At 55.0% G+C, this 15,245-nt stretch overlaps 1 protein-coding gene across 3 annotated transcripts in view; it reads right to left on the bottom strand.

Moving 5' to 3' along the window:
- Positions 1 to 15,245, bottom strand: part of RARB (retinoic acid receptor beta) — a 192,096-nt gene that overhangs the window by 32,425 nt on the left and 144,426 nt on the right. The window contains exon 1 of one of the 3 annotated variants that reach the window (XM_032965372.2): positions 3,760 to 4,603. The exons of the other annotated variants lie outside the window; for them this stretch is intronic. Coding sequence (XP_032821263.1) covers positions 3,760 to 3,928 — 169 coding nt within the window. The 5' untranslated portion in view covers positions 3,929 to 4,603. Of the gene's footprint in view, positions 1 to 3,759; positions 4,604 to 15,245 lie in introns of those variants that run through there. 3 annotated transcript variants of the gene reach the window in all.

Genomic DNA, 15,245 nt, shown 5'->3' with positions numbered 1-15,245 from the left:
CGCGATTGTCCTTCAACCATGGCCACGACGAACCCCGGCTACCGCCGACTCGGCAGTTCCCTCTGGCACGCGGGGTGCCGCTGTGGCCTCACCCGCGTGAGGCCACAGCGCGGATCAAGGCACGGCGTGAATTTGCCCACCGATCGCGTCGGATCTCAGAAGCGAAGCAGAGTTTGAACCTGGACAGTCGCTTGGATAGGCAACCACCGCGCACCAACTGTCTGTCGTAGGTTGCGGGGCTACGCTGTGAAAAAATCCCCAGGGCAGCGCACCAAAATCCATTGTTGTGCTGTGCTTCTATGCCACCCACCTACACCAACCGGCACTGACGCCACGTGGCAAAGTGCGGCCAAGTAACCAGCACGACGCGAGGAGGCCATTATCCAGCCGCGGACTGACAGGAGAGTGCACGCGTTACGACACAAAATCACATTTCATCACCAAGATGAAGACTTTTCTTCTCTTCTTCAGCGCGTTGCGAGCGTGAAGCCGTTGCATTCTCTTTAACTCACAGACACAACCCCCCACCCACCACCGCGCACCGCACGGTAACAGCGAGCAGCGTGACGCGCATTTACACGCTTCACTATCAATGCGCGCGCTCCGGTGGAACACGCCAAAACTCATTTGCGTTTCCGCGGCCTCCAATGGCGCTCCGTGCGGAATAATGGCGCTCGGCGTTGCATTAGACGGCAAAAGTGAAAGGCGCACAGCGGGCATGTGAGCCGTGCGACGGCACGCTCAGAGAAATGAAGCTCAGCCTCCTGTTGTTGTTCCTCTCCTCCTCTCGGAGCCACGAGGGCATCAGCTGTGGCGGGGAGGGGGGGGCGTAGCCTTTGCGGGGGTTTGGAAGACGACTAAAGCCTTCGCACCTGCTCTGAAACACTGACTTCAGCTGATTCGAGTGAGAGCCGAAGCCAAGGGGAGGCTTCGTAGCGGCGCACCTTTCCACGTGGGGGTTCCCGGTGCCACCTGCGATTCGTCGCTCCGCGATCGCTACAGCATCCGGCGCCGAGTGCTGAGCACCAGCTGATGCACCCAAGTCGGTTGGCACCGACACGTGATTAGCAGCCCCCCTCTGGAACTGCCACCGCTTTCATCTGAGCTGTCAGGGCGCGCCCTCTCAAAAAAGTATAACCCCAAAGTGCCGCGCACAATTACTTGCTAAACGCCAGATCAAGCTCCCGCGATTACAGGCGCGGGTTCTGTCGGGCCCTGGCATGGACACGGGCCCGAAATGTCACGGCGGATGGGGCTCGCCGATCATCTCCATTCCACGCAACATTCGGCTCACAACACCGCGCCTCTGTGCGCAGGGGGGGGAGAGGGGGGGGGCTGTCCGACGGGGGTCGTTACCACGTCGGTTCAAACCCGACGGCGGCTACGTTGAGCGTGCACCGCGACGGCCGGCCGGCCGGCCGGTGGGAGCAAGGGACGCGGGCTCGGCCCATCAGCTGCCCCTGCACCGGCATGCTCTGTGTGTGACAGCGAGCGCCAACGGCGAAACGCCAGCAGCTGGCATCACCCCCCGACGCCCCCCCCCCTCCCCCAACTCCTACCATGCTGTGCACCTCGTGACGGCGCCCGCTCGTGCCTGAGCAGACAAGTTCTCTTTTCCTCCGTGAAACTTCCCCTTCCCCTCAAAAATTAAACCACTCTTCTCGGCCCGTGATCTCATTACGCGTGCCCCCCTTTCAGCTTGTGCAGCGCCTCAGAAATAACAGTCGCACTTAAATTCAAATTGCGAGTTTAACGTTCACACGCCTCCACTCCACACGGCTCAGTCAGATTTCTTGCCAAACTAAAAAAAAAACAAAGTTTACCAAGCAAAACAGCAAATTGGGAAATAATACCGTCATACAACAGCAACTTCTGATGAAATAGTTGGACGAGGGGAGACAAACAGATCACCCCGGACTGCGCCACGGCAAAAGGCATCTTGCCACCGCACCCAACACACACAGGGGCCTCTCGTGGTGACCCGACAAAGAGAGATTAAGAACGATTTGCTGATGCACAACAGCATTCTGCACTGTGATTCAGCCGCTCTGTCGGCCGCCCCAAGTGGCTCCGTTCACCACGGAGATGGAGCGACGACATTGCCACCGTTGCATGTCCCGGGTGCGGATTGAGGGAGGCCCTCGTCCGGCGGTGGATCGAAACTTGGCTGGCATTGTCAGACACGCCAACGACGTTGTCAGCCACGCCAACGACGTTGTCAGCCACGCCAACAACGTAGTCAGCTACGCGCGCTCTCAACGCGCTTCGTCACCCCGGCGCCATCGCTACTTTTGCATTTGCCAATTCACGTTTTCCTTTGCGCAATCTGCCGGACGCAATGTGAAAAAAATCTGTCTCAGCCCACACCCCCCCCATATACATCGCCAACGAGAGCAGCTCTCGGTGCAGCGTTCCCCACGTTGAGATTTATTAATTAATCCACTTTGTCCTTGGTACACACTGAGAGTGGGGGCGGCGAAGCAATGAATTTAAGAGCACCCCCCCCCCCCTATTTTAATCGCCATGGATACATCACTTACCGCGGCTGGGTAATTTGGGCATGACAAAAAATACGTCAAACGCGAGAGACGTGCTTTAATGGGATCCCTCGTATATTAAAGCGCAGCCCCTAATTAATCCCGAGACGGGTGTCACCCGCACGCCACATTAAAGCCCTACCCCGGGCTAAGCGTGTACGGTGACCTGTCAAACCTTCTAAAACCTCCTCATTATCACGGCTTAAGCACAAAAGCCTCAGTCGCCGGAGCCTCCAGCACGTCCCTAACAGCGCAGAAGGATCCGTGCGGGCCAGGCGATGGCCTGCGCACAACGCGCACTATTAGAGTCTTATTACTATTCAGCGGCGGCGGCCCTATCCGCGACACGTCCACCGCGCCTGCTGCCGCGGCCATCGTCGCGGGCAATCGCAGGCACCGTGAAGTGAGGCTGGAAAATCCACCCCGAGGGCTGCTCACGCACTGCTGCTGCTTGTGTTGCTGGGGGCGCGGTGGCGCGAGTCACACATAGCCCTTCCTTTAAAACGCACACGACGCGCTAGCGTTAACAAACAAAAAAATGTCAACGACGCCATCGCTGATAACAAGTTGCCGAGCGTCGTTGGAACGCACGCTGCGCCCGCGCACCAACACGGGCGCAGCTACGCCCTCGGCACGTTCGCCAAAGCAAGGGCAGAGCAAGCGCACGAGCGGCGCATGTGTGGCGGCGAGGTCACGGGCTCTGCAAGCCAACTCACTCATGAACAGCACGGGCCAAGAAGCCCAAGGCACGACCCTGCTGTTGTTGACTTCTCGCAGATGTTAACTACCTCGCCTGGTATGCAGGAGGTCGTGGATTCGATCCCGCCACTAACGCCTGCTGCATATTCGGAGTATGCATATATCTCCCTCTCTCTCTCTGTGGTCATGTGGATTTTTCTCCGGGTCCTCCGGATTTTCCCCTCCGCATTTAGAATAAACATCACGCGTTTAGAGCGTTTGGCTTTTATAAATTTCCACGCAATAAGCCACTTCGTTTCGCTATCATTCGTGTCCAGGTCGCTTCTGAAAAAGAAGCTATATAGCTCAGCGGACCTTGCCTGGCAAAATAAAATAAAAAAAGTTAAAATGAGTCCAGGGACTCACCGACGACTCTCGCGGTTAAACAACCGACGTCACTGCGAGCGGTGCCGACCGCGACCGCGCTTGGCACCGCGGTCGCCACCGCGATCGCTCGCGACGCGGTGCCGAGGAGGGGACGTACACGGCGTGCTGTTGTGTTGGCTCCAGTCGGACGGCGTGAGGCTCCCCGTGCCGTAGCAGCCCGGGGAGAGGCTCTTGTCGTGCAGCATGCAGGAGGAGGGGCTCCCCACGCACACGTTGTGGTAGCGCCGCGGACTCATCGCCAGCGCCTCCACCATGCAGTCGTACATCGTTGAGCGCCGCGTCCCGCTCCGCCGGCGCCCGCTCTTCTGGTGGCTCGGCGGATTTTTTTCCTTCCGCCCCCCGGTCACTCTGTTGTTTTGGACTTCGCCTCCGAAGCCCCGTCACGATGTCCACGGCCCCCCTCCGCCAGTCGCGTTTCGCGAAGCCAAGTGGGACCGGGTTCACCTAACGCAAGCCGCACCATCGCCGCCGCGGGTGAATAATTTCCCCCATTGCGTCAGAGCTGCCCGAGCAAGGGTCCCTTACGCAGCCGTGTCCAAGTGCACCACCGCCACCGCCGCGAGCGGATCTTATGAAACCGCCGCCGCCCGACCTAAGACCCTTTCGCAGCCGCGACGTCGCGTGCACCGCCGGTTTCCCCGGTTTTGCTGCGTGCTCCCCGGCAGCTCGCGTCAACGACGCCCGTTGAGCAGAAACGAAAGCTTCGTCATCGATCCAAGCGACCGCCGCTCCTCGCCACGAGGGCCGACGTTCGCGGCGCGGGGCCGCCGCGTCCCGGCACCTTCTCCGAGCCGGCCTCCGTGAAGCCGGCCGTGCAAACGCGCCGTCGGGTCGGGGCGCGCGTCCCTTCCGCGGGCCAGCAGCAGCGTGGGACGCGGATTCCGGCCTCCGAAGTTAAAACGCCTCTCCCTGCTCTCCCGGGCCAAATGGTCGGTGCCGCATTGTGAACGCGGGTCCCCCCCCCTACCATCACCCCCACCACCGCGCGCGGAGCCCTCCCAGTGAAAGACGCCGCATCACCTAATGTATGCGGCTGAACTCTGGGTGAACCCTAAGTGGAGACTGCAACCTCCCACTGACCCCTCGGGAGTGACAGCGCAAGATGGCAGGGTGTGTGCGCGACGCAACAAAATCAAAGCCTCCCCTTTTTTTGCGGAGGGGGGGGAGGGGAGAGAAGGGGCGCCCTCCTTTTTTTTGTTTTAAACTTGAGGGTGCGTGTGTGCTCGAGAAACTGCGCGCTTTAGGAACCATTCATAACACCGGGGATAGCGTCACCTCGAACAATTGTGCCTTGAATGGCTGCTGGGTGACTCTAAGAGTAAGAGATTACACCGCTTTGTGCCGGCTAACGATCGCTTCGTACATTATTCCCTATGATTAACTCTCAAATTATTCCAATTAGTGCTTATTGAACTATGGGGTAAGTAAAAAGAGACGTTTGCTTACTTTAACTTCATTTTTCTATTTGTATTATTATTATCAAACTTGATGTTTTTGCAGCTTTGAATTGCAAGTCCCGCTTCATAGATTAAAAATGTAATCGCTTATAGAGGCTCCAAACTCTGCAACGCGATGCAAAGCAGAGATGAAAAGCCCTTTAATTAGTTTGGCGCATTCCCTTCGTGAAACAACCGCCAACATGTGGCTTTTAAAGTCAGCGTTGTCGGCCGAGTTTCAAATGGAATTGTGGGAAATTGGTCCGGCTACATTACCCAGGGAGAGAGCACGCGAGGCCGCAGCAGCAGCAGCGAGGACGGAGGGACAGAAGAGCACACATTGTTAGTTCATCACGGGGGGGTGGAGGGCGAGCGGTGAAAGGACCGTGTCATTCAACATCGCGGGCCTTTGTCTGCCGGGTGCCCGGCATCAGCAGGACTCCCGTGCGATGTTTGTCCGACAAAAGGCTCCTCTCTCTCTCTCCCTCTCTTTCCTTTTCTGTGAACCCTGGGGCTCCGACAAAGCCTCGCGACGAACCGACACTCTGGCAAAACAAAAAAAAACGCGGCCTTGACAACAAAAAAAAACGGCAACGTCTCGGAGGACGGCCCGGCACTCGAGCGAGATCCACTTCTTCAAGCCGAGGAATTTTATTTCTCAATTAGGGGTGGCAGCAGCAGCCGCCACGTTCCGAGCGCGATGCCGCGCCACTCACCGCCTCCGAGAAGCCGCTCATAGCTGGAAACCGGAACAGGAAATGCGTTCCGAACAAAAAAATGTGTTGATAATCCTATCACCCACTCTTTGGACCTTCCAGCAGAACAGAGTCCAGTAATGTTTTTGATACAATGCATGTTGAGGCTTTCAAACACGTTTTGGAGAACTTCAGCGTGAACCCGCGTTGCTTTTGGCTGCGACTGAAAAGGCTCTTTTCTTACGAAAGCAAATAAGATCGGTTTTGAATCCCGCGAAACTCGTCAACATCGCAGTGTGTGCGTTTCACTTGCTCAATGGGCAGAGGCATCAAACCGCTCGTGGCTCTCAGCCCACCCCGCTCACCGCGATCGCGCCCGGCCGCGTGCACGCACGTCGCGTGCAATCAGCGCGCTCCAGCGGGGCACACAATACAGCCACGCACGCAAACACACACACACACACGTGGCGAGAGCACGAGGTACATCACCACACAACCACACACGATCAGAGCACATGATGTGCCTTTGTCTTCCGAGTGGCAATATTTACACACCGCACCAGGTACTCATTTGAGGCCGAGTCGACCTAGGAGAGGCCCAGGATGGGTTCAAATATTCGTGGCTGTGAGCGGGGTTCATCGCACAGCACACTAACCACTACACTACCGCTTCCCCACATAACAGACCACACAACCAAACACACAATCACAGCACATGCTATGCACAGTGCATAGCCGTACACACACAAAGTGCACAAAGTTCTGATGTTCAGAGTAAATTGCAGCAGCTGTAATTCCCCATTCTGTACAGATATATAAGGTGGCGTAACTATTTGGGGTGCAGGCGGTGCAACTGCGCTCGGGCCCATGGGCCAGAGGCGCCCAGATGTTGGGTAAGAGAGGGGGCCCCATTTCAATGCTTGCACCAGGGAACCAAGCCAACCACACTCTGCCAGCAGAGATCGAATACAATAGCAGCACCTAAATGCATACATTTCTTTAAAATATAGTATAACAATGGGTTTACGTCAATACATACGTATAGCGATGTTCCCCGATCATTTATCTTCAGTTGACACACTAACTCGCGCAGCTAAGATGCAACGTAACAACACACAGAACCCCGCGGGGCGGCAGCAGCTTGGGGGAGGCCTTCATCCAGCAGTGGATCGAACACGGCCCATGGCGACGACGATGTCGCCACGAGCAAGGCACTCGACGCTCGCTCGGGCCAAGCGGCTCCCCGACGGGACGGAGCGAGCCGCGCGTCTCGCTCCAAGCGGATATCAAGCCTCGACCCTCGCCGTTCATCCTCGCACTGGGCGAGCGAGGCTCGTCAAGTGGCGCACTTCACGCACGCGCGTGGCGTGCGCAGCGAACGCCGCCGTGCCGTGCGGCCCCGTGCGGCCGCAGCGCTCTCGACGTCTCCCGGGGAGGTTTCGGTAGCGCGAGCCGGGGGGGGGGGGGGGGGGCAGTGGGTGGGGGGGGGGGGGACCGCGGAGGAGCCGCAGGCAGGAAGCGGGAATGCCGCTCGGTGCTAATGCGTACAGTGAGAGCGATCGGTCAGGGGTGATGGGACCAGGCACCCCCCGAATTCCCAGGACGAGCATCAAGGAACGGCAACGGGGGGGGGGGGGAGGAGGCGGGATCGTTGAGCCGCGAAGTGGGAAACAAAAGCGCAGCGAGAGGCTCGCGGCGTCCACATCCCCCGATCGCTGCCCGCCGCCCCTGCTCCGCCTGCTCAGATCGCCACTGTGCCACCCGGCAAATGTTCGTCACTGCAAATTTTTGGTTGCGGAAAATAAAAGGGGTAATCTCCCTGGGTTTGTCGTTCCTTCTAAGTTCATGCAGATGCGAGCCCACATTAACTGCGTCTTAGTTCACGCAAAGAAACGCCGCGACCTGGTGCATCACTCAGCCGTAACACAAAGTCTCTCCCCGCTGTGTAGCCTCAAAGACTGTTGGGGCAAGGGCTGTCGATGGGCATTTAAACTGGCATGGCATGCGATGGAGTGGTGGTGGCCAGGAACAAACCCCGGCCGCCTTAATCTCCCCAGTGCTCAAGTTTACTCGTCACAGCAGGTACTCAATCAAGACTCAGTCTAGCTAGGGGGAAGTCCCGGCAATGGCTCAGATACCGCCAATAACGTTAGCTGCTGGCTGCGGTGGCGAAGCGAAACGGGGTCGCCGGGTTCGTAATGCAGCGGCGCAGACCGGCTTGCTGCCGCACACCTCCGCACACAAACACCGCGCAGACTCGCGCACGCACAGGGCACTGCCCTCCGAGAACCAACACAGACGCAGCAGCAGCAGCAGCGCTCCCTTTCTCTCCGCCGTCGACGCCGCGGTCCGTTACTGCTCTCCGGCAACTGAAGAATGTAAAACAAGACCAAACAAACCCCACACTCAGATGCATTACACCACCAGCACGCTGGGTGACGGGGGGAGGGCGGGGGGGGGGGTCCGCTCGGCTCGCTGCAAGCCGACCCCGACCCCCCGCCGTGCCCTGGCACGGGGCACGGTGACCCAAACCGCGGTGCCAACAATCTCTAATCTCCCACAGGCAAGCTGCCGAGAGAGGCAAACGGAGAACTCGCCGACGTTGTTGACATCGGGTCCGCTGCGTGCTGTTCGGCGCGAGGTCCGACGTTTCGCTACCCGGCACTTGGGGGCGACCAGACGGCCGAACAAACGCGGCGGGGCAACCTGAACGAACAAGCGCGATGGTGTAACCTGAACAAGTGTGTCGGTGTAACCTGAACAAACAAACACGTCGGTGTAACCTGAACGAACAAGCGTGTTGGTGCAACCTGAACGAACAAGCGTGTCGGTGTAACCTGAACGAACAAACGCGTCGGTGCAACCTGAACAAGCGTGTTGGTGCAACCTGAACGAACAAGTGCGTCGGTGTAACCTGAACGAACAAGCGTGTTGGTGCAACCTGAACGAACAAGCGTGTTGGTGCAACCTGAACGAACAAGCGTGTCGGTGTAACCTGAACGAACAAGTGTGTCAGTGTAACCTGAACGAACAAGTGTGTCGGTGCAACCTGAACGAACAAGTGTGTCAGTGTAACCTGAACGAACAAGCGTTTTGGTGTAAACTGAACGAACAAGCGTGTTGGTGCAACCTGAACGAACAAGCGTGTCGGTGTAACCTGAACGAACAAGCGTGTTGGTGCAACCTGAACGAACAAGCGTGTCGGTGTAACCTGAACGAACAAGCGCGTCGGTGCAACCTGAACAAGCGTGTTGGTGCAACATGAACGAACAAGTGTGTCGGTGTAACCTGAACGAACAAGCGTGTTGGTGCAACCTGAACGAACAAGCGTGTTGGTGCAACCTGAACGAACAAGCGTGTCGGTGTAACCTGAACGAACAAGCGTGTTGGTGCAACCTGAACGAACAAGTGTGTCGGTGTAACCTGAACGAACAAGCGTGTTGGTGCAACCTGAACGAACAAGCGTGTTGGTGCAACCTGAACGAACAAGCGTGTCGGTGTAACCTGAACGAACAAGTGTGTCAGTGTAACCTGAACGAACAAGCGTGTTGGTGTAAACTGAACGAACAAGCGTGTTGGTGCAACCTGAACGAACAAGCATGTTGGTGCAACCTGAACGAACAAGCGTGTTGGTGCAACCTGAACAAGTGTGTTGGTGCAACCTGAACGAACAAGCGCGTCGGTGCAACCTGAACAAGCGTGTTGGTGCAACCTGAACGAACAAGTGCGTCGGTGTAACCTGAACGAACAAGCGTGTTGGTGCAACCTGAACGAACAAGCGTGTTGGTGCAACCTGAACGAACAAGCGTGTCGGTGCAACCTGAACGAACAAGTGCGTCGGTGCAACCTGAACGAACAAGCGTGTTGGTGCAACCTGAACGAACAAGTGCGTCGGTGCAACCTGAACGAACAAGCGTGTTGGTGCAACCTGAACGAACAAGCGTGTTGGTGTAACCTGAACGAACAAGCGTGTTGGTGCAACCTGAACGAACAAGCGTGTTGGTGTAACCTGAACGAACAAGTGCGTCGGTGTAACCTGAACGAGCAAGCGTGTTGGTGCAACCTGAACGAACAAGCGTGTTGGTGTAACCTGAACGAACAAGTGTGTTGGTGCAACCTGAACGAACAAGCGTGTCGGTGCAACCTGAACGAACAAGTGTGTTGGTGCAACCTGAACGAACAAGTGTGTTGGTGCAACCTGAACGAACAAGCGTGTCGGTGTAACCTGAACAAGTGTGTTGGTGCAACCTGAACGAACAAGCGTGTTGGTGCAACCTGAACAAGTGTGTTGGTGCAACCTGAACGAACAAGCGCGTCGGTGCAACCTGAACAAGCGTGTTGGTGCAACCTGAACGAACAAGTGCGTCGGTGTAACCTGAACGAACAAGCGTGTTGGTGCAACCTGAACGAACAAGCGTGTTGGTGCAACCTGAACGAACAAGCGTGTCGGTGCAACCTGAACGAACAAGTGCGTCGGTGCAACCTGAACGAACAAGCGTGTTGGTGCAACCTGAACGAACAAGTGCGTCGGTGCAACCTGAACGAACAAGCGTGTTGGTGCAACCTGAACGAACAAGCGTGTTGGTGTAACCTGAACGAACAAGCGTGTTGGTGCAACCTGAACGAACAAGCGTGTTGGTGTAACCTGAACGAACAAGTGCGTCGGTGTAACCTGAACGAACAAGCGTGTTGGTGCAACCTGAACGAACAAGCGTGTTGGTGTAACCTGAACGAACAAGTGTGTTGGTGCAACCTGAACGAACAAGCGTGTCGGTGCAACCTGAACGAACAAGTGTGTTGGTGCAACCTGAACGAACAAGTGTGTTGGTGCAACCTGAACGAACAAGTGTGTTGGTGCAACCTGAACGAACAAGCGTGTTGGTGCAACCTGAACGAACAAGCGTGTTGGTGCAACCTGAACGAACAAGCGTGTTGGTGTAACCTGAACGAACAAGTGCGTCGGTGTAACCTGAACGAACAAGCGTGTTGGTGCAACCTGAACGAACAAGCGTGTTGGTGTAACCTGAACGAACAAGTGTGTTGGTGCAACCTGAACGAACAAGCGTGTCGGTGCAACCTGAACGAACAAGTGTGTTGGTGCAACCTGAACGAACAAGTGTGTTGGTGCAACCTGAACGAACAAGCGTGTCGGTGTAACCTGAACAAGTGTGTTGGTGCAACCTGAACGAACAAGCGTGTTGGTGCAACCTGAACAAGTGTGTTGGTGCAACCTGAACGAACAAGCGCGTCGGTGCAACCTGAACAAGCGTGTTGGTGCAACCTGAACGAACAAGTGCGTCGGTGTAACCTGAACGAACAAGCGTGTTGGTGCAACCTGAACGAACAAGCGTGTTGGTGCAACCTGAACGAACAAGCGTGTCGGTGCAACCTGAACGAACAAGTGCGTCGGTGCAACCTGAACGAACAAGCGTGTTGGTGCAACCTGAACGAACAAGTGCGTCGGTGCAACCTGAACGAACAAGCGTGTTGGTGCAACCTGAACGAACAAGCGTGTTGGTGTAACCTGAACGAACAAGCGTGTTGGTGCAACCTGAACGAACAAGCGTGTTGGTGTAACCTGAACGAACAAGTGCGTCGGTGTAACCTGAACGAACAAGCGTGTTGGTGCAACCTGAACGAACAAGCGTGTTGGTGTAACCTGAACGAACAAGTGTGTTGGTGCAACCTGAACGAACAAGCGTGTCGGTGCAACCTGAACGAACAAGTGTGTTGGTGCAACCTGAACGAACAAGCGTGTTGGTGCAACCTGAACGAACAAGCGTGTTGGTGTAACCTGAACGAACAAGTGCGTCGGTGTAACCTGAACGAACAAGCGTGTTGGTGCAACCTGAACGAACAAGCGTGTTGGTGTAACCTGAACGAACAAGTGTGTTGGTGCAACCTGAACGAACAAGCGTGTCGGTGCAACCTGAACGAACAAGTGTGTTGGTGCAACCTGAACGAACAAGTGTGTTGGTGCAACCTGAACGAACAAGCGTGTCGGTGTAACCTGAACAAGTGTGTTGGTGCAACCTGAACGAACAAGCGTGTTGGTGCAACCTGAACAAGTGTGTTGGTGCAACCTGAACGAACAAGCGCGTCGGTGCAACCTGAACAAGCGTGTTGGTGCAACCTGAACGAACAAGTGCGTCGGTGTAACCTGAACGAACAAGCGTGTTGGTGCAACCTGAACGAACAAGCGTGTTGGTGCAACCTGAACGAACAAGCGTGTCGGTGCAACCTGAACGAACAAGTGCGTCGGTGCAACCTGAACGAACAAGCGTGTTGGTGCAACCTGAACGAACAAGTGCGTCGGTGCAACCTGAACGAACAAGCGTGTTGGTGCAACCTGAACGAACAAGCGTGTTGGTGTAACCTGAACGAACAAGCGTGTTGGTGCAACCTGAACGAACAAGCGTGTTGGTGTAACCTGAACGAACAAGTGCGTCGGTGTAACCTGAACGAACAAGCGTGTTGGTGCAACCTGAACGAACAAGCGTGTTGGTGTAACCTGAACGAACAAGTGTGTTGGTGCAACCTGAACGAACAAGCGTGTCGGTGCAACCTGAACGAACAAGTGTGTTGGTGCAACCTGAACGAACAAGTGTGTTGGTGCAACCTGAACGAACAAGTGTGTTGGTGCAACCTGAACGAACAAGTGTGTTGGTGCAACCTGAATGAACAAGTGTGTCGGTGCAACCTGAACGAACAAGCGTATCGGGGCCCGCACGGTGCAGCTCCAATGCTCACCCAAGCGTGAGGCGGTACATTCTGTGTGCTATTAAATACTTTGCTTCATCTGAGGGAAATTAGAAATAACAAATGTTGAAAAGTAATTGAGATTTTTTACCTACTGCGCATTTGACGATCAATATTTGTGGTGTGATGAATGAATTCAAATGTGATAAGCGTCAGTATGCAAATATGATCATTAAACTATATATTTTTTTTTTACCAGATGAGACCCACTGAGCGATATAGCTCTTTTTAGAGTGACCTGGCCACAAATGATAGCTCAACAAAGTGTGGCAATTTATAGCAGCCAAATACTCCGAATGCAAAGTTTCTAAATGTGGAGGGAAAAACCGGAGGACCCGGAGAAAAATCCACGCGACCACGGTGAGAGAGAGAGAGAGAGACACTTGCAAACTCCAAATATACAGTAGAACCTCGGAGATGGAACGCCCCAGGGCTCGGAACAATTCGGTGATCGAACAAAAATTTTCGACCATTTTTTGCTCCGGACATCGAACAACAAATTCGGAGGTCGAACAACTTGAAAGAAGCTGCGTGGGCCGAGACGCGTAACCAGGGCGACCGAGACGCGTAACCAGGGCGACCGAGACGCGTAGCCATGGCGACCGAGACAAAGGCGAATGACCCAATTCACGCGTAGCTCTCGCCCAGTGCAGACCCGCCAAAAACATCGTTCCGTTAACTTTTTCCTCACCACCTTCCACTCGAGCCATCCATTCTCTTTACTACAGGTAAAGTGAAGTTCAATGTTCATTTATTCTATTAATTATATAACTGTGTTTCTTGTTTTTTTGTATGCTTTTATGTACTGTACTGTATTTTCATATTGTAAAATTGTAAAAATGGCCCATAATAGGAGGATCCTTGGGTGGGGAACCAATTAATGCTATCTCCATTCATTCTTACGGGGAAAACTGATTCGGTGTTCGAACAAATCGGTGTTCGAACACGGTTTTGGAACGAATTAAGTTCGATCTCCGTGGTACCACTGTACATGCGTCAGGGTCGGGATCGAACCAACAGCCTCCTGCATACCAGGCGAGGTAGTAAACATCTCACCACCGCAGCACCTTTCTGTGTGAAGCTTGCATGTTCTGCTCCTCTGAATGGGTTTCTTCCGGTTTCTGCGGTTTCATCTCATAGCTAACTAGTATCACAGGCTGTGCACCTTGACAAGTGAAAGCATAGACACCGTACCCCACTGTATTCTGACAAGTGCTGGGCCTGAATAGACCACTTTTAAGGTCCAATCACACTGAGAATGTCGCACAATGCTGTCACACGCTGGAGCTTTAGACGATAACATCTTGGTGCGTCATCGTGTGAGAACAGACGCCTCATTTCCATGACCACCGTTCTAACCAGGCCTCGGTCGCCACAGGAACGGCCTAGAAACAGCATCAGTACCCGGGTTTGGGTGACCATGCTCCATAAGCTAAGTGGCCCCATGGGCTCATCCCCTCCCGCCCGACCCTCCCCCAGCTTCCATGGCCAGAGTTGAGGGTCGGAACAGCATTCCGGAAACAGGGATGGAAGGTAGCTGTTGGGATACCTGCTTGCACCTCCACTCTTACACCTGTATACCTATTTAATTGATGGGAGGCTCAACAGGGACACATTGGAAAACTGGCGGCCGCTCCCACCCCTCCGCCAGCCCCGCCTACTTTAACATATCCACGCCCACTTGACCATTGGCTTCACCCACTGCCCACAGGCCCCCACCTATTCATCTACCAGCCCCCACCCCACTACACAGGTAGCCCCCCACGCCCCTTTGCCCACATCACGAGTTCGACTATGAGTCCGGGACAGATGCCTTACATGTCCACAAAAGCCTTTGGGGACACCAGGGAGAACAAAAGCCTTTCTCAAACCACCAGGGACCGGTCCAGACCAAGCCCGGACAACGTTTGGGTTAGCTTGCACTCTCACTCTCCCAACGCGTGCTTTGGCGCTGCAGGACCCTTACCAGCACGCGGTATCAAAACATCCTCCCAGACTCAACCCATTCCGGCAATCGCTAATATTCCACAAAAAGCGAGCGAGCGAGCATGCTCTCACGAAGAAACCCACTAAACCGATCCAGTTAGGAGACAAATGCGCGCGGATAGAGGGGGGGGGGGTAAGATTCCATTGACAAATGTCGTGCGTGCCGCACCACCGGGACATGCGTTATTCATGCTCCTCCTCATCGGAACACGATACGCGGCTGCAGAGCACGCAGCAGCTAAGTAAACACGGTGACGTTACGGCGGCGGCGGCGAGGTTAATATTCCATGTGTTTAAAGTAGGTCAAAGCTACCACGGCCATTGGTTGCAGCCGCATGAAGGCCAGATTCTGAGTGATGAGTAAAAACAGGAGAACGAGGCCTCCTTCACGGTGACAGCCCTGGCACGTAACCTTGAACAACAACAAAAAACGACTAAAGTATATTTTCAAGCAAACCGCTTCTCGCGTAAACACCGCGGGGAGGAGGTGGGAGTATGATAAACGCGCCCTCCCGATCATTCTATTCCCACGGCATTCATTTGCAGAGAGAAACTGGCTCGGCTGGACGGTGTGCCGCCAAAACGAATGTGTGTGGATGATGAACTTCTTTCGCACCGTACGTAGCTTAACCGTGCTCATGGGAGGCGCTGGGGGATGGACAACAAACTACACGCAAAAGGCAGTTGGAAAGCAATGAGTTTTCAAT

This window comes from Petromyzon marinus, chromosome 34 (genome assembly GCF_048934315.1).
Source record: "Petromyzon marinus isolate PM22_M1 ecotype Great Lakes invasive population chromosome 34, UKy_Petmar_22M1.pri1.0, whole genome shotgun sequence".
NCBI classification, from domain to species: domain Eukaryota; kingdom Metazoa; phylum Chordata; class Hyperoartia; order Petromyzontiformes; family Petromyzontidae; genus Petromyzon; species Petromyzon marinus.
This window is presented reverse-complemented; position numbering and strand designations above follow the sequence as displayed.